This window comes from Ascaphus truei, chromosome 13, assembly GCF_040206685.1.
Source record: "Ascaphus truei isolate aAscTru1 chromosome 13, aAscTru1.hap1, whole genome shotgun sequence".
NCBI lineage: Eukaryota > Metazoa > Chordata > Amphibia > Anura > Ascaphidae > Ascaphus > Ascaphus truei.
In genome coordinates, this window is record NC_134495.1 from 8,913,029 (window position 1) to 8,933,473 (window position 20,445).

General features: G+C 52.8%; 1 protein-coding gene across 1 annotated transcript in view; it reads right to left on the reverse strand.

The window, feature by feature from the left end:
* The window catches only part of NCOR2 (nuclear receptor corepressor 2), a 274,837-nt gene that overhangs the window by 95,680 nt on the left and 158,712 nt on the right, over nt 1–20,445 (reverse strand). The window contains exons 13-14 of the mRNA XM_075569217.1: nt 19,723–19,777; nt 14,172–14,270 (exon numbers count right to left, since the gene is read on the reverse strand). Of these exons, the coding sequence (XP_075425332.1) occupies nt 14,172–14,270; nt 19,723–19,777 (154 nt within the window). The remainder of the gene's footprint in view (nt 1–14,171; nt 14,271–19,722; nt 19,778–20,445) is intronic.

Here is a 20,445-nt window from a genome sequence, read left to right on the forward strand (position 1 = left end):
GTGTGTGTGACAGTGTGTGTGTGTGTGTGTGTGTGTGTGTGTGTGTGTGTGTGTGTATGTGTGTGTATGTGTGTATGTGTGTGTATGTATATATGTATATATGTGTGTGTAAGTATATGTGTGTGTGTGTGTGTGTGTGTGTGTGTGTGTGTGTGTATATATGTGCGTGTGCGTGTGTGTGTGTATGTGTGTGTGTGTGTGTGTGTATATGTGTGTGTGTGTGTGTAAGTGTGTGTGTGTAAGTGTGTGTGTGTGTGTATATGTGTGTGTATATGTGTGTGTGTGTGTATGTGTGTGTGTGTGTGTGTATATGTGTGTGTGTGTGTAAGTGTGTATATGTATATATGTGCACGTGTGTACACACACACGCACATCTTACAGACATACATATGAATGGGACTGCATCTCTAAGAACATTCTGCGTGGAACAGACGCCACTTGAGTTCTCTCCCCCCCCCCCCCCACAGGAACTGTGACATCAGCAGAATAATACGAGCCACCTGCTCACCTTTGCTCTACTTCCCATTGCAATCCGAGCTTCAACTTTCTCTCATCGGACAACCCTTCCAAAGCAAGCTACGTTAACCCCTTCCCTCCCAAGGGCAGAGTACCAACCGGGCACATGGCAGCCAAAGCTTCAGCCCACGTTTTAACCGCTTCACTGCCAGAGTGGCCCCCAACATACTGCCCAGCCCTGTGTAGAACCACGTACAGACAACACAATGATGCAGCTCTTTGCCCGCGCGCGGACCCGCACACACGCTTACAATACCGGTTACATACGGATTAAATTGCACGCCTGGGCGCTACACATCTGGAGCGCGAGAGGAACCACGACACACAACTTGCAGGGCAGGTGTTAACCGCCCGAGGGCTTTCACTTTCCTGGAACGCCAGCGCATGCTGCCGAGCGCCACGGCCCTTTCATACGCCCCGCCCTTTCCGACTGCATGTTATTTCCTAAAGAACAAACGTGCCTCTGACGGCGCTGTACGCCATGTCACTGCGTTTCCCCCCCCTAAAAGGAAGTCATTGCGCGCCCGATCCCGCCGCACTTCCTAATAACAGACCCTCCCCCCTAATAATGTTTACTTCGTGTATTACGAGCAGGGTCCCCCCTCCCTCCCCTTCTTGGCGCTGTCCCTCTTTCAAAGCGGAAAAAGGCTTTGTGGTGTTTTTGGACGCTCCCCCCCCCCCCCCTACCCCCTACTCTCTCATTACTCTGTCAGCCTGGGGCTAAAATTAGCTGAAATCCTCCTGTGCTAAGAGGAGCCTGCCCCAGGAGAGCAGGGAACACACACAGGGGGTCAGGAGACGTGTCTCTCTGGTACTCACCAGGAACAGGTCGGGGAGACAGGCGGTTAAAGAAAATTAGGAGAGGAGAAAAACAACAACATGGACAGAAAGGGGAAAAACTGCTTGTGAAATGAGGGGGAGGGAGAAAAGAGAGAGAGAGAGGGGGAGAGAGAAGAGAGAGAAAGAAAGAAGAGAGGAGGGGGGAGAGAGAGAGGAGAGAGAAAGAGGAGAGGAGAGAGAAAGAGGAGAGGAGAGAGAAAGAGGAGAGGAGAAGAGAGGAGGAGAGAGAAGAGAGAAGAGAGGAGGAGAGAGGGGAGAGAGAGAGGAGAGGAGGGGAGAGAGAAAGAAGAGAGGAAAGCGAGAGAAAGAAGAGAGGAAAGAGAGAGAAAGAAGAGAGAGAGACAGAGACAGAATTGTAACTCGCCTTTTTTTAAACATACTTTGGCAACACTGGAATGCATCAGACAGAGGCAGAGAGAGAGACAGAGAGGGAGAGAGACTGAGACAGAGAATCAGAGAGAGAAAGAGGCAGAGAGAGAGACAGAGAGGGAGAGAGACTGAGACAGAGAATCAGAGAGAGAAAGAGGCAGAGAGAGAGACAGAGAGGGAGAGAGACTGAGACAGAGAATCAGAGAGAGAAAGAGACAGAGGCAGAGAGAGAAAGAGGCAGAGAGGCAGAGAGAGAAAGAGGCAGAGAGAGAAAGAGACAGAGAGACAGAGGCAGAGAGAGAGACAGAGAGGGAGAGAGACTGAGACAGAGAATCAGAGAGAGAAAGAGGCAGAGAGAGAGACAGAGAGGGAGAGAGACTGAGACAGAGAATCAGAGAGAGAAAGAGGCAGAGAGAGAGACAGAGAGGGAGAGAGACTGAGACAGAGAATCAGAGAGAGAAAGAGGCAGAGAGAGAGACAGAGAGGGAGAGAGACTGAGACAGAGAATCAGAGAGAGAAAGAGACAGAGGCAGAGAGAGAAAGAGGCAGAGAGGCAGAGAGAGAAAGAGGCAGAGAGAGAAAGAGGCAGAGAGAGAAAGAGACAGAGAGACAGAGGCAGAGAGAGAAAGGACAGAGAGACAGAGGCAGAGAGAGAAAGAGACAGAGAGGCAGAGAGAGAAAGAGACAGAGAAGCAGAGAGAGACACAGAGACAGAGAGACAGAGAGGCAGAGAGAGACAGAGAGGCAGAGAGAGAAAGAGACAGAGAGGCAGAGAGAGAAAGAGACAGAGAGGCAGAGAGAGAAAGAGACAGAGACAGAGAGGCAGAGAGAGAAAGAGACAGAGAGGCAGAGAGAGAAAGAGACAGAGCGGCAGAGAGAGACAGAGACAGAGAGGCAGAGAGAGACAGAGACAGAGAGTCAGACAGAGACAGAGACGTCCCCTCACCCCCGCTGCTCTCCGCCTTCTCCCCACAAACACTTACTTCCAGTTAAGCCCGGCTCCCTCTCTGCCTCTCGGGTGAGCTCCGTGCTCCCATAGCAGCCCCCGGGGGTCCCACAGCTCGGCTTTACCGCTCTGCCTTCCCCTAAACTGCAGCAGCAGCAGCAGCCACCGCCGCCCGAAGCTCAGACCTGCCCCGCCGCGCTCGCAGAGCCCGACACTTCCTGGCGATTTGCATAGTTAAGCCGTACACTAACCACAGCATTCCTGCCGCGATTTTGCAATCTCCTGGAATAGCGCGCTCGCTCCGAGCCGATGAATCATGAGCTAAAAACCGCAGCTCCCCCCCCCCCCCCCCCCACTGCCCGGTCACCGGACTGGCCGCGCTACTGTCATTAATCTCAAGGGGAGGGGGGAATACTGGGCGTCAAACTACTAAAACGCATCGACCAGTTATGGGTCTTACTAATGGGGGGGGGGGGGAAGGGCCCACGGGGAATGTCACTGCTCAGGGTTTAACCCTTTTGTGCCTCTCTGGCAGCAGTGGCCAACTCCAGCGCTCAAGGGCCACCAACAGATCAGGTTTTCAGGATATCCCTGCTTCAGCACAGGTGGCTCATTCATTTACCCAACTCCAGCCCTTAAGGGCCACCAACAGGGCAGGTTTTCAGGATATCCCTGCTTCAGCACAGGTGGTGCAGTCGTTGACCGAGCCACTGGTTGAGCCACCTGTGCTGAAGCAGGGATATCCAGAAAACCTGACCGGATGGTGGCCCTTGAGGACTGGAGTTGGCCGCCCCTGGATTAAGATGAAATAAGCCTCAACAGGGTAATTGAAATAATTATCCCAATTATATTTCTTGGGGTGCACCATCCAGGCCACAGAGAAGCAGGGGGAGGGGGGGGGGGGGTGACATTTGTATTTAACCTCACGAGTGCCGGAAATGCAAGCATCCCCGCTATCGCTTAAAGCAGCAATCCGCTCTGCTCACTCGTAACATAAAATAGATACGTCTCATTTATTTATTTTTAATAATTAACGTTTCTGCAGTATAACACCGGCACCGCGAGGAATTCTGCAGTATAACACCGGCAGCGCGAGGAACTCTGCAGTATAACACCGGCAGCGCGTGGAACTCTGCAGTATAACACCGGCAGCGCGAGGAATTCTGCAGTATAACACCGGCAGCGCGAGGAATTCTGCAGTATAACACCGGCAGCGCGTGGAATTCTGCAGTATAACACCGGCAGCGCGAGGAATTCTGCAGTATAACACCGGCAGCGCGAGGAATTCTGCAGTATAACACCGGCAGCGCGTGGAATTCTGCAGTATAACACCGGCAGCGCGAGGAATTCTGCAGTATAACACCGGCAGCGCGAGGAATTCTGCAGTATAACACCGGCAGCGCGAGGAATTCTGCAGTATAACACCGGCAGCGCGAGGAATTCTGCAGTATAACACCGGCAGCGCGAGGAATTCTGCAGTATAACACCGGCAGCGCGAGGAATTCTGCAGTATAACACCGGCAGCGCGAGGAATTCTGCAGTATAACACCGGCAGCGCGAGGAATTCTGCAGTATAACACCGGCAGCGCGAGGAATTCTGCAGTATAACACCGGCAGCGCGTGGAATTCTGCAGTATAACACCGGCAGCGCGAGGAATTCTGCAGTATAACACCGGCAGCGCGAGGAATTCTGCAGTATAACACCGGCAGCGCGAGGAATTCTGCAGTATAACACCGGCAGCGCGAGGAATTCTGCAGTATAACACCGGCAGCGCGAGGAATTCTGCAGTATAACACCGGCAGCGCGAGGAATTCTGCAGTATAACACCGGCAGCGCGAGGAATTCTGCAGTATAACACCGGCAGCGCGAGGAACTCTGCAGTATAACACCGGCAGCGCGAGGAACTCTGCAGTATAACACCGGCAGCGCGAGGAATTCTGCAGTATAACACCGGCAGCGCGAGGAATTCTGCAGTATAACACCGGCAGCGCGTGGAATTCTGCAGTATAACACCGGCAGCGCGAGGAATTCTGCAGTATAACACCGAAGTCTGCAGTATAACACCGGCATCAGGCGAGGAATCTGCAGTATAACACGCGGCAGCGCGGTGGAATCTCTGCAGTATAACACCGGCAAGCGCGAGGAACTCTGCAGTATAACACGGCAGCAGCGAGTGTATTCAGCAGTATAACACCGGCAGCGCGTGGAATTCTGCAGTATAACACCGGCAAGCGCGAGGAACTCTGCAGTAATAACACCGGCACGCGCGAGGAATTCTGCAGTATAACACCGGCAGCGCGAGGAATTCTGCAGTATAACACCGGCAGCGCGAGGAATTCTGCAGTATAACACCGGCAGCGCGAGGAATTCTGCAGTATAACACCGGCAGCGCGAGGAATTCTGCAGTATAACACCGGCCCAGCGCGAGGAATTCTGCAGTATAACACCGGCAGCGCGAGGAATTCTGCAGTATAACACCGGCAGCGCGAGGAATTCTGCAGTATAACACCGGCAGCGCGTGGAACTCTGCAGTATAACACCGGCAGCGCGAGGAATTCTGCAGTATAACACCGGCAGCGCGTGGAATTCTGCAGTATAACACCGGCAGCGCGAGGAATTCTGCAGTATAACACCGGCAGCGCGAGGAATTCTGCAGTATAACACCGGCAGCGCGAGAAACTCTGCAGTATAACACCGGCAGCGCGAGGAACTCTGCAGTATAACACCGGCAGCGCGAGGAATTCTGCAGTATAACACCGGCAGCGCGTGGAATTCTGCAGTATAACACCGGCAGCGCGAGGAACTCTGCAGTATAACACCGGCAGCTCGTGGAACTCTGCAGTATAACACCGGCAGCGCGAGGAATTCTGCAGTATAACACCGGCAGCGCGAGGAATTCTGCAGTATAACACCGGCAGCGCGAGGAATTCTGCAGTATAACACCGGCAGCGCGAGGAATTCTGCAGTATAACACCGGCAGCGCGAGGAACTCTGCAGTATAACACCGGCAGCGCGAGGAATTCTGCAGTATAACACCGGCAGCGCGAGGAACTCTGCAGTATAACACCGGCAGCGCGAGGAATTCTGCAGTATAACACCGGCAGCGCGAGGAACTCTGCAGTATAACACCGGCAGCGCGTGGAATTCTGCAGTATAACACCAGCAGCGCGAGGAACTCTGCAGTATAACACCGGCAGCGCGAGGAACTCTGCAGTATAACACCGGCAGCGCGTGGAATTCTGCAGTATAACACCGGCAGCGCGTGGAATTCTGCAGTATAACACCGGCAGCGCGTGGAATTCTGCAGTATAACACCGGCAGCGCGTGGAACTCTGCAGTATAACACCGGCAGCGCGTGGAATTCTGCAGTATAACACCGGCAGCGCGAGGAATTCTGCAGTATAACACCGGCAGCGCGAGGAATTCTGCAGTATAACACCGGCAGCGCGAGGAATTCTGCAGTATAACACCGGCAGCGCGAGGAATTCTGCAGTATAACACCGGCAGCGCGAGGAACTCTGCAGTATAACACCGGCAGCGCGAGGAATTCTGCAGTATAACACCGGCAGCGCGAGGAATTCTGCAGTATAACACCGGCAGCGCGAGGAATTCTGCAGTATAACACCGGCAGCGCGTGGAATTCTGCAGTATAACACCGGCAGCGCGAGGAACTCTGCAGTATAACACCAGCAGCGCGAGGAACTCTGCAGTATAACACCGGCAGCGCGAGGAACTCTGCAGTATAACACCGGCAGCGCGTGGAATTCTGCAGTATAACACCGGCAGCGCGAGGAACTCTGCAGTATAACACCGGCAGCGCGAGGAATTCTGCAGTATAACACCGGCAGCGCGAGGAACTCTGCAGTATAACACCGGCAGCGCGTGGAATTCTGCAGTATAACACCGGCAGCGCGAGGAACTCTGCAGTATAACACCGGCAGCGCGTGGAACTCTGCAGTATAACACCGGCACCGCGAGGAATTCTGCAGTATAACACCGGCAGCGCGAGGAATTCTGCAGTATAACACCGGCAGCGCGAGGAATTCTGCAGTATAACACCGGCAGCGTGTGGAATTCTGCAGTATAACACCGGCAGCGCGAGGAATTCTGCAGTATAACACCGGCAGCGCGAGGAACTCTGCAGTATAACACCGGCAGCGAGTGGAATTCTGCAGTATAACACCGGCAGCGCGAGGAATTCTGCAGTATTACACCGGCAACGCGTGGAATTCTGCAGTATAACACCGGCAGCGCGAGGAATTCTGCAGTATAACACCGGCAGCGCGTGGAATTCTGCAGTATAACACCGGCAGCGCGAGGAATTCTGCAGTATAACACCGGCAGCGCGAGGAACTCTGCAGTATAACACCGGCAGCGAGTGGAATTCTGCAGTATAACACCGGCAGCGCGTGGAACTCTGCAGTATAACACCGGCAGCGCGAGGAATTCTGCAGTATAACACCGGCAGCGCGAGGAATTCTGCAGTATAACACCGGCAGCGCGAGGAATTCTGCAGTATAACACCGGCAGCGCGTGGAATTCTGCAGTATAACACCGGCAGCGCGAGGAATTCTGCAGTATAACACCGGCAGCGCGTGGAATTCTGCTGTATAACACCGGCAGCGCGAGGAATTCTGCAGTATAACACCGGCAGCGCGTGGAACTCTGCAGTATAACACCGGCAGCGCGAGGAATTCTGCAGTATAACACCGGCAGCGCGTGGAATTCTGCAGTATAACACCGGCAGCGCGAGGAATTCTGCAGTATAACACCGGCAGCGCGAGGAATTCTGCAGTATAACACCGGCAGCGCGTGGAACTCTGCAGTATAACACCGGCAGCGCGAGGAATTCTGCAGTATAACACCGGCAGCGCGAGGAATTCTGCAGTATAACACCGGCAGCGCGAGGAATTCTGCAGTATAACACCGGCAGCGCGAGGAATTCTGCAGTATAACACCGGCAGCGCGAGGAATTCTGCAGTATAACACCGGCAGCGCGAGGAACTCTGCAGTATAACACCGGCAGCGCGAGGAATTCTGCAGTATAACACCGGCAGCGCGTGGAACTCTGCAGTATAACACCGGCAGCGCGTGGAATTCTGCAGTATAACACCGGCAGCGCGTGGAATTCTGCAGTATAACACCGGCAGCGCGAGGAACTCTGCAGTATAACACCGGCAGCGCGAGGAACTCTGCAGTATAACACCGGCAGCGCGAGGAACTCTGCAGTATAACACCGGCAGCGCGTGGAACTCTGCAGTATAACACCGGCAGCGCGAGGAATTCTGCAGTATAACACCGGCAGCGCGAGGAATTCTGCAGTATAACACCGGCAGCGCGAGGAATTCTGCAGTATAACACCGGCAGCGCGAGGAACTCTGCAGTATAACACCGGCAGCGCGAGGAATTCTGCAGTATAACACCGGCAGCGCGAGGAACTCTGCAGTATAACACCGGCAGCGCGAGGAACTCTGCAGTATAACACCGGCAGCGCGAGGAATTCTGCAGTATAACACCGGCAGCGCGAGGAATTCTGCAGTATAACACCGGCAGCGCGAGGAATTCTGCAGTATAACACCGGCAGCGCGAGGAATTCTGCAGTATAACACCGGCAGCGCGTGGAATTCTGCAGTATAACACCGGCAGCGCGTGGAATTCTGCAGTATAACACCGGCAGCGCGAGGAATTCTGCAGTATAACACCGGCAGCGCGAGGAATTCTGCAGTATAACACCGGCAGCGCGAGGAACTCTGCAGTATAACACCGGCAGCGCGAGGAACTCTGCAGTATAACACCGGCAGCGCGAGGAATTCTGCAGTATAACACCGGCAGCGCGAGGAACTCTGCAGTATAACACCGGCAGCGCGAGGAACTCTGCAGTATAACACCGGCAGCGCGAGGAATTCTGCAGTATAACACCGGCAGCGCGAGGAATTCTGCAGTATAACACCGGCAGCGCGTGGAATTCTGCAGTATAACACCGGCAGCGCGAGGAATTCTGCAGTATAACACCGGCAGCGCGAGGAATTCTGCAGTATAACACCGGCAGCGCGTGGAATTCTGCAGTATAACACCGGCAGCGCGTGGAATTCTGCAGTATAACACCGGCAGCGCGTGGAATTCTGCAGTATAACACCGGCAGCGCGAGGAATTCTGCAGTATAACACCGGCAGCGCGTGGAATTCTGCAGTATAACACCGGCAGCGCGTGGAATTCTGCAGTATAACACCGGCAGCGCGAGGAATTCTGCAGTATAACACCGGCAGCGCGAGGAATTCTGCAGTATAACACCGGCAGCGCGTGGAACTCTGCAGTATAACACCGGCAGCGCGTGGAATTCTGCAGTATAACACCGGCAGCGCGTGGAATTCTGCAGTATAACACCGGCAGCGCGTGGAATTCTGCAGTATAACACCGGCAGCGCGAGGAATTCTGCAGTATAACACCGGCAGCGCGTGGAATTCTGCAGTATAACAGCGGCAGCGCGTGGAATTCTGCAGTATAACACCGGCAGCGCGTGGAATTCTGCAGTATAACACCGGCAGCGCGAGGAATTCTGCAGTATAACACCGGCAGCGCGTGGAATTCTGCAGTATAACACCGGCACCGCGAGGAATTCTGCAGTATAACACCGGCAGCGCGAGGAACTCTGCAGTATAACACCGGCACTGCGAGGAATTCTGCAGTATAACACCGGCAGCGCGAGGAACTCTGCAGTATAACACCGGCAGCGCGTGCAATTCTGCAGTATAACACCGGCAGCGCGTGGAACTCTGCAGTATAACACCGGCAGCGCGAGGAACTCTGCAGTATAACACCGGCAGCGCGTGGAATTCTGCAGTATAACACCGGCAGCGCGTGGAATTCTGCAGTATAACACCGGCAGCGCGTGGAAGTCTGCAGTATAACACCGGCAGCGCGAGGAATTCTGCAGTATAACACCGGCAGCGCGAGGAATTCTGCAGTATAACACCGGCAGCGCGTGGAATTCTGCAGTATAACACCGGCAGCGCGTGGAATTCTGCAGTATAACACCGGCAGCGCGAGTAACTCTGCAGTATAACACCGGCAGCGCGAGGAACTCTGCAGTATAACACCGGCAGCGCAAGGAATTCTGCAGTATAACACCGGCAGCGTGAGGAATTCTGCAGTATAACACCAGCAGCGCGAGGAATTCTGCAGTATAACACCGGCAGCGCGAGGAATTCTGCAGTATAACACCGGCAGCGCGAGGAATTCTGCAGTATAACACCGGCAGCGCGAGGAATTCTGCAGTATAACACCGGCAGCGCCATATTGCAAAACAGTATCTCCAGCAATCAGAACGCAGTGTCCCCTCCACCCAGCGCGGCCCAACCTTCATTACACCGTGTCCCCCCAGCTAGCAAATCATTGTTCCGTGAACCCCTAATTAATCAATCTTATTCCCGACTCATCGAACTGGTGCTAACAAACCTGAGTGACCCATCCCCGGCAGCATGGTGTCCCCGGCAGCATGGTGTCCCCGGCAGCATGGTGTCCCCGGCAGCATGGTGTCCCCGGGTGTCCCGAGCGTGTGCAGGGAACACGTGTGTGTGTGTATATCCCTCGCTGCGGGAGCTTCCAAAATCACGCCCCACAATGCCTTGCTGCTGTGGATGCAATGCATTGTGGGGAGCGACTTTGCAAGACCCCGGCTGTACCGTCTTAACCCCTTCAGTCCCAGGTCGCCCTGCAGGGTACCACAAAACAGGCCAACAATATGCTTAACCACTTCATCGCTGGAGCAAATGACAACTTTGTTTTCGCCAAGCAGAAAATTAAGCAACAAAAAGCAACAGCCGGGGTCTCCCCTCTCCGGGGTCTCCCGGGGTCTCCCCTCTCCGGGGTCTCCCCTCTCCGTCCGCACTGCGGGAGCAAGGTGCAGAATACTGCACAAGCGCGCATGCACCAGCAAAATTAGCACACGCTGCTGTCCTTAACCCCTTCACTCCCAGACAGGGCTGCAGTGCATTGGTTTAAGCGCGTCCTAGCGAGAGGTCATGCATGGCTCAAAGCCACACAGGGGTGGCCAACTCCAGTCCTTAAGGGCCACCAACAGGACAGGTTTTCAGGATATTTCAGATCAATCAGTCCCCGCTTCAGCACAGGTGGCTCAATCAGTGGCTCAGTCGATTGAGCCACCTGTGCTGAAGCGGGGATATCCGGGAAAACCTAACCTGTTGGTGGCCCTGGAGGACTTGAGTGGGCCCACCCCCTGCATTACGGTAACTCCGGCCCCTTTCCTCCCCGTTCTGAGTTCCCATTGCTGATCCGATGCCCGGCGCAGGTTCTGTTTCCCAGAACTGAATGGATCGCGCGAGTACAAAGTTAAATGGGGAAGGCGCGGCGGGCACAACTTCTAATGTTAAAGACGGATTAGTCGCGTAGCGTAAATACAGCGCAGCGGACACAATGCCGGTCAATTACCGCACGCCGACTAGAATCTGCGCGGGCTGGTTTCGAGCATGCTGGCCTTTGAAGTGGGATAAATCAGCATCACTGCTGTGAAATGATTCACCTCCTACCTGGCGCCTCGCGGGTAACTCTTCCAAGCCAGAGGTGCTCTGGTGTAAACAGACAGCTAGTAAAGAGTTTGGAAGCGGGAGACCTTGGTTCTGATCCAAGAATGGAAAATAAATATATAACTAGACATATTCTTTAATTAAGATTTTGTTGTTGTGGCAAGGAACAGTGCTTTGGAGACTTGCAAGTGCATCACGGGAAGTCACAACAACGTGATTTAACTGCCAGGGGTGCCCCCCTCCAACCTGCACCCCCCTCCCCCCCGACAGGTCATGTTTTAAGGATATCCCAGCTTCAGCACAGGTGGCTCAATCAGAGGCTCAGTCAAAGACTGAGCCTCTGATTGATCCACCTCTGCTGAAGCAGGGATTGATTGAGCCACCTGTGCTGAAGCAGAAATTCATTTAACCACCTATGCTGAAGCAGGGACCAATTAAGCCACCTGTGCTGAAGCCAAGATATCCTGAAAACTTGTCCTGTTGGGGGGGGTGGGGGGTGGGACTTGAGGAGTGGAGTTGAGCACCCCAGGCAGTTAAATCATGTTCTTGTGACTTCCCATGATGCACTTGCAAGTCTCCGCAAAGGACTGTTCCTTGCCACAACAACAAAATCTTAATTAAAGAATATGTCTAGTTATATATTTATTTTCCACTCTTGGATCAGAACCAAGGTCTCCCGCTTCCAAAGTCTTTGCTAATACTCCGTTTATACCAGAGCACCTGTGGCCCTTAAGGACTAGAGTTGGCCTCCACCGACTTAAAGACTTCGAAATGACTACAACACATGTAACACGCGTGCCACATATACTGACATCAGCTTAACTTGCACGTGAGTGTCAGTGTGAGCAGCTGCCCAAGACATGACACTAGCAGGAGCAGAGTCCAAGGGCCACGGGGCAGCCAGGAGAACCCCTGACCATCGTTATCATCCACAAAGTGATCAACGGGACAAATTATGCAACCCTGGCAGTGATCCCATGTAATCTGAGGGAGGAAGGGAGGGAGGGAGGAAGGGAGGGAGGGAGGGAGGGGAGGGAGGGGAGGGGGGGAGGGAGGGGAGGGGGGGAGGGAGGGGAGGGAGGGGAGGGGAGGGGGGAGGGAGGGTGACCTTTCTGTCTTGTGATTGTGGAAATCAACCGTCAACATATAAAGATATAACATCCAGGGGGTTGCGTTGTCCTCGCTGAGCAGAAGTAAACATGTTAGGCGTGTAACATTGTATCCTTTACTACAGCGCTTGTGAATGTTAAGCAGAGAAATAACATAAAGCGTCCTACATTTACCCCGTCGCTGCCAGAAACACATCGCCTGCCCCTAGGGCAGAGAACGGGGGTCGTAGTGCATTGTACCTATATCGGGGTGAGCAGTATCCCCCACACATGCAACCCTGTAGAAATGGTCACGAAGTGGCACTGTGTCTTTAAAGCAACGTTAACGCAGCAATCCCCCCCCCCTTAATACTGTGCGCGAGGGGGGCTCAACCTCCTATGATCCAGTTCCCCCCAACTGGTCAGGTTTTCGGTATATCCCAGCTTCAGCACAGGTGGCTCAATCAGTAGCTCAGTCGAACATCCCGGGCAATTAATATTTCAAAAGTTTACATCTCTTGAACGGAGCATTCGATTTAAAAAATAAATCTAGCGTTGAAAAGGGCAAGAGCATATCTCTCGAACTAAACCAAATAACACATGGCAATCACCACAGATGGCAGCTTAAAACACAGGTGGCAGGGTGACAAAAAGGTGCACGCAGGCAAAATATAACACGTCACATTGCGTTGTAGAAAAGTGCTGAAAGCGGTGCGTTGTTTTGCTGCCTTAATTACCTGCTACCATGCTCATTTTGTATAAACTCTCAGGGCAAATCAGGGGTGAGCTCATTGCACCAAAACATGCGGCATAAAGGCCCAGATTAACTAAATAGAGCTAATGTTTACTGGACCCTACGGGCGCTTCAGTTGTGCGCTAATGTTTAACACCCTTTTATAAACATTCGGAGCACAGTAAGTGATCAAAGCAAACATTACACTATAGATAGACTCAGACTGGTTAGAAAGAACGCCGACCCTCACGTGAATAATGTGTGCGAGCATACATATACACACACACACACGCGTGTGTATGCGTGCTCGTAAGTGTATGTATATGCCACATGTAACAATGGATAATGACCCTTCGTAATATAAGGACCCAAGTAATGGGGCAGACATTATGTTAGCCCCAAGAGCAGGATATTCACCGACCGCTCGCAGGAGAACGGATCGATCGGCAGCTTACGTAATTAGTTTTCATTAAAAGGTAATCAAAGGCGTCATTTATTAAAACAAGGGCGGCGAGGAACGCCTAACACCACAATACTGAGGCTCTGAGCACATGGAACACTTTATATATACCTCACACAGCCATATATATATATATATGTAAATGCCGTTATATGCGAGAACAGTAACACATTATAGGAATCTTCTCTGCGTTCTTCCAGGAAATATCCCCAGGAATGATACAGTTTATACAGGTGTGTAGGTGTGTGTGTAGGTGTGTGTGTAGGTGTGTGTGTAGGTGTGTGTGTAGGTGTGTGTGTAGGTGTGTGTGTAGGTGTGTGTGTAGGTGTGTGTGTAGGTGTGTGTGTGTAGGTGTGTGTGTAGGTGTGTGTGTAGGTGTGTGTGTAGGTGTGTGTGTAGGTGATCTTTGTGATCTCAATGGGTACCGAAAAGTAGATCATTCTAAATGACTATTTAAATTGGAGTAGGCTGCAAATGTAGGTCGGCAAAGCCATGAAAGGAAAGAATGACTGTAGGCAGCATAAACCAGCCTCGGCCCACTACAAACTATGCATTTTAAATTCACCTTGGGTGGGGCTACACATTCTCAAAATGAGTCACAGTTGGCCCCGACGCTGCCTGCACGGCCCAGATAAACCGGACCCGTTACCCGCCGCATGCACGGCAGTTCCATACCTGGTTCTTCCCACGGCGCCGGTAATTCCTTCTTACAAGGCTCTTGTAGTTCTCACTTTTTTTGGTCAGGTAATAGAAAAGCACACAGTCGGCTACAGTCTGAAAACAGCAAAGATGCACAGAATAAATGTACACTTAGGCGCAGGTCACAGAACTTCATCCACGGGCAGCGGTGGAAGGAAGTACCGAGTATCGCTACATTAAAAAAAAAATTATTTACAAATTCAAATTTTTATACATTGTGTTCCACTTTCTTTTTAACCCCTTTGTTGCCAAAGAAAAGGCTCCCTCCCTTCCCGATAGCGCGCGCACACACCTTTCGGGAATGAGGACCACAAATAAGTTAGGGCGAGTAAAAACAGGCACAAACCCTTCGTCCCGTACAGAGTACAACAATGATCAGGAACACCGAAGGGCACGGTCACATGTCCCCCAAACCTGCCGTACCCCATAACCACACGGCATCGGGCGCTTCTCCCTGCAGCCAGGCATTCTGGGTAACAACACTGGAACGAGCACCCAGAGTGACCACATTAACCATGGAAGGTCACACACTGACGAGACACAGAAGGTTGAAACAGCTGTCCCCGAGTGGGTTTACTGGCCATGCACTTCTTTCACCCGGGTTTGGCTATCTAAGCGGCGTAGCATGGCAGGAATAGGCTTGCATGGATCCGGCCAATCCAGTGGTGCGGCACTACAGCGGGTGCCAACACTGGAGCCCATGGGGCGGGCCGCCATCTTTTTTTCCCCCATCCCCCTGGCGTTTCTCGCGGTGAGCTGCCAGCACTACCCGCCAAGCATACCGCGCTGTGACTTTCTATAGATCGACATCCGTCAATCATCGCCAAGCAAGGAAAAATCCCGCAACACAAATCATAGCGCTGCGCTGCCGCACTGCGGCGGACATTTTTTTTTTTTTGAAGACCCATCTTTTTGTTGTTCCACTCCTGTACAAGACATTACTAATACACGGATACACGTGACATTACTAATACACGGATACACGTGACATTACTAATACACGGATACACGTGACCAGGATATTAACAATAGACTTCAGGGTTCATCCGCCTCCCCGTCCTGCCCTCTCCAAGATAACCCTACTTATAAAGTCCAACTGCTAAGGTGTCTCGTCGGGTTATTCATACCTCAACCCTATGAAACTGCGCAAAGTTCCCTTTAGGATTTATGGGGTTGTGTGATCATTAAATATTTTCCATTTCAAATGGTGATTACAGAAAACCAAATCTAGTTATAAATAAGAGAGAAGGAACTGAAGGAACCCGCGTCTCTGCGATGTACAGAAACAGTGGGTTTTGTGTGAATGACCCCAGGGAAAGCGCGTTTAGATTGCGTGAGATCGGATCCCGCGCAGGTAGATACTTGGTCAGCCTGAGTGTATCTGGAATTGCTGTTATGATGTCTAGGAATGCGTCAGTGCGGCCTCTAACCTGCAGAGGGGCAAACACGCCGCTCTGCGTAACGGCTATTAACACTTCAGGTGCTAAAAAAACATGGGGGACGAGTCAGTAGCACGCCGCCTATACCCGCCACTGCCGCCTATACCCGCCACGGCCGCCTATACCCGCCACGGCCGCCTATACCCGCCACGGCCGCCTATACCCGCCACGGCCGCCTATACCTGCCACGGCCGCCTATACCCGCCACTGCCGCCTATACCCGCCACTGCCGCCTATACCCGCCACTGCCGCCTATACCCGCCACGGCCGCCTATACCCGCCACGGCCGCCTATACCCGCCACTGCCGCCTATACCCGCCACTGCCGCCTATACCCGGAGGGGTTAACAACTCATCTCCAGAATGCCTACTGTATATATAGACACATAGATATGGGTATGTATGTGATATGTATGTGTGTATACAGACACATATAGAGAGACAGGGAGAGACAGAGAGAGACAGGGAGAGACAGGGAGAGACAGGGAGAGACAGGGAGAGACAGAGAGAGACAGAGAGAGACAGAGAGAGACAGAGAGAGACAGGGAGAGACAGGGAGAGACAGGGAGAGACAGGGAGAGACAGGGAGAGACAGGGAGAGACAGGGAGAGACAGGGAGAGACAGGGAGAGACAGGGAGAGACAGGGAGAGACAGGGAGAGACAGGGAGAGACAGGGAGAGACAGAGAGAGACAGAGAGAGACAGAGAGAGACAGAGAGAGACAGAGAGAGACAGAGAGAGACAGAGAGAGAGACAGAGAGAGAGACACAGACAGAGAGAGACAGAGAGAGACAGAGAGAGACAGAGAGAGACAGAGAGAGACAGAGAGAGACAGAGAGAGACAGAGAGAGACAGAGAGAGACAGAGACAGAGAGAGACAGACAGAGAGACAGCCACACACACTGTAACTAGCTAAAGTCACACCTCTATAAGACAGGCCGATAATAATTGACCCAATACACTATCACGTGTTCTGTACGTCCGGAACAGATATGAGCAAATAGCTGTGTGTGTAAACAATCTTTTACCATCTTGTACAAATAAATGACGCATCATTTTATAGCGCAGCTGTATTGGATCGTCCCCCAAGTGTGACTTTAGCTAGTTATATTTATCTTTGGTTACACTATTGTGAACAGTTACTCCATGATAACGGGCCTTATGATATATGTATGGCAGTGCTGGAGAGGTGTGTGTGTAACATATCTGTGTGAGTGCGCGACACACACACACACACACACACACACACACACACACACACACACACACACACACACACACACACACACACACACACACACACACACACACAGTCTGCAACCCTGCCTTTCCCCATTCTCTTGGCTACAATGCTTCCACTGCAGCCAGGGATTCTGGGAAATTTCATGCAAATGAGCACAGTGTCACCTCTTGCATCTTAGGCTGCGTCCGTGGTAGAACCCGCTAGCTTCCGCGCTCCTGGGCGCAGCGCACGCTCGCCTGCAGCAGGAGATATTTCGTCCGTGACATCACGGAGCTGGTATGCCCTCATTGGGCGAACCTCTCATGTGACCCAGCCGTCACACGAGAAATACAAACTGGTTTATAACGCAAGGCGCCGGTCTCCCAGCAGCGCAAGTGCGCACTATATACCAATGCATCAGAGTCCTAGTGTTTGTTTCGCCGTATCCTGCACTATGGACGTAGCCTTATCCAGTTGAACTGGCCGCCCATCCAACAACGTTCCCTCTTCAAATTACCCATCCTGGTCTACAAACCTCTCTGTGGCTTCGACTGCCCCCCCATACCTTGCAGCAATTATCTCTCGCATCCCCCCTTCCCGTCCTCTTCGCTCCCCGAATGCCACAACCCACCCCCAGCGCCTCTTCTCGATTCCGATCATATGCCAAAGGCTACGGCGGCATGCGCGTCTGAGAGCCTGGCTGCTCGTGCACAGGTAAAAAACGCAATCTGCGGTCTATGTGGCGCGATGGGATGCGCGGCCATGACGGGGGGGGGACCACACCAAGACAGGGGGTGACCTTTGATGACTTCAAAGAACAGTACTTCACTGCCATTGGTCCACACTACCTGCACTCCTATTGGTCCACACTATCTGCCCTGCCAATGGCTGCCCGCACACCACGTGATCGCGTCGCTGCACGGAAAGACAATTCTCGCCTTCCTTACCAGCGGTCGCGCCATCGCGATATGTGAGAATTCACACACAGCTACAGGGGCCTGCTCGATAAGAGGTCTGGGGACCTAGCCTTACTTGTCCTCTTCCGCTGGAGCAACGACCGTCATCACATCCAATCTGGCCAGTCCCCATCTTCAGAAGCCAACTCAAAACTCATCTCTGCCGCATTCCTGATCCCCCCCGCCCCCCACCAACACCAACGATCTCCCTTACCTTCCGAATGTCTCTCCAAAGTCACCCACCTCACGATCCAAACCCCTCCACTGTCCGAGCCATCACCATGCTGCCGACAAGACCAAATCCCGAGAGCTGACCCCAACCAAGCAATCTCTCAATGCACCTAACCCATACCCCGACTATAACGTCGTCCCCCCGCCCACCAACCAAGCAATCTCTCAATGCACCTAACCCATACCCCGACTATAACGTCGTCCCCCCGCCCACCAACCAAGCAATCTCTCAAGGCACCTAACCCATACCCCGACTATAACGTCGTCCCCCCGCCCACCAACCAAACAAGCTCTCAAGGCACCTAACCCATACCCCGACCATAACGTTGTCCCCCCGCCCACCAACAAAACAAGCTCTCAAGGCACCTAACCCATACGCCGACCATAACGTCGTCCCCCCGCCCACCAACAAAACAAGCTCTCAAGGCACCTAACCCATACCCCGACTATAACGTCGCCCCCCCGCCCACCAACCAAACAAGCTCTCAAGGCACCTAACCCATACGCCGACCATAACGTCGTCCCCCCGCCCACCAACAAAACAACCTCTCATGGCACCTAACCCATACGCCGACCATAACGTCGTCCCCCCGCCCACCAACAAAACAACCTCTCATGGCACCTAACCCATACGCCGACCATAACGTCGTCCCCCCGCCCACCAACAAAACAACCTCTCATGGCACCTAACCCATACGCCGACCATAACGTCGTCCCCCCGCCCACCAACAAAACAACCTCTCATGGCACCTAACCCATACGCCGACCATAACGTCGTCCCCCCGCCCACCAACCAAACAAGCTCTCAAGGCACCTAACCCATACGCCGACCATAACGTCGTCCCCCCGCCCACCAACAAAACAACCTCTCATGGCACCTAACCCATACGCCGACCATAACGTCGTCCCCCCGCCCACCAACAAAACAACCTCTCATGGCACCTAACCCATACGCCGACCATAACGTCGTCCCCCCGCCCACCAACAAAATAACCTCTCATGGCACCTAACCCATACGCCGACCATAACGTCGTCCCCCCGCCCACCAACCAAACAAGCTCTCAAGGCACCTAACCCATACGCCGACCATAACGTCGTCCCCCCGCCCACCAACAAAACAACCTCTCATGGCACCTAACCCATACGCCGACCATAACGTCGCCCCCCCGCCCACCAACCAAACAAGCTCTCAAGGCACCTAACCCATAGCCAGACCATAATCTTCCCACCCCCGCCCACCAGCCTCTCAATGCACCTAACCCATAGCCTGACCATAATGTCCCCACCCCCGCCCACCGCAAAGACATCTTAACAATTAGTCTATGCCCATCACATGAAATGTTCCATATATAACCCCACCATTGTTTTACCAACTAACCTACAGTGCCCTGGATAAGGGCACGATATAAATGTGGTTATAAACCAATAATATGGGCTCCTATAAGCTTATGCTTGTTGTATTGCACAGATAGATAATATTATACACACAATACACACGACATTTAAACATATCTACAAATCATAACATACACAAAAAAAGAAATCTACTAAATTGCTTTAAGAACAAAAGTAGTGTCCCGAAGGTCACTTCAATATTCCCATATATTTATTGTTTTATGCACGGATTGGGTTGGTTTCTGAAAACATCACGAACCACAGCAACAAAACAGAGAAACGTACCTTTCTTTCCAAAAATGAGGCAATGAATCCAAAGTTCTTTGGATGCTGGATGAATCTATAAATAAAAAGAGAAGGATTAAGATGTAAGCGAGCTTCGAATAGTCACTCCTTTTCTGTAAGCAGCACAATGTTAACGTACAATCCGTCTACATCTACAGGCAGCTCCCAGCGATTCTACATCTACCGGCGATTCCACGTCTACCGGCAGCAACCAGCGATTCTACATCTACCGGCGATTCCACATCTACCGGCAGCAACCAGCGATTCTACATCTACCGGCGAATCCACGTCTACCGGCGAATCCACGTCTACCGGCAGCTCCCAGCGATTCTACATCTACCGGCGATTCCACGTCTACCGGCAGCAACCAGCGATTCTACATCTACCGGCGATTCCACGTCTACCGGCAGCAACCAGCGATTCTACATCTACCGGCAGCAACCAGCGATTCTACATCTACCGGCAGCTCCCAGCGATTCTACATCTACCGGCGATTCCACGTCTACCGACAGCAACCAGCGATTCTACATCTACCGGCAGCTCCCAGCGATTCTACATCTACCGGCGATTCCACGTCTACCGGCAGCTCCCAGCGATTCTACATCTACCGGCGATTCCACGTCTACCGGCAGCTCCCAGAGATTCTACATCTACCGGCAGCTCCCAGCGATTCTACATCTACCGGCAGCTCCCAGCGATTCTACATCTACCGGCAGCAACCAG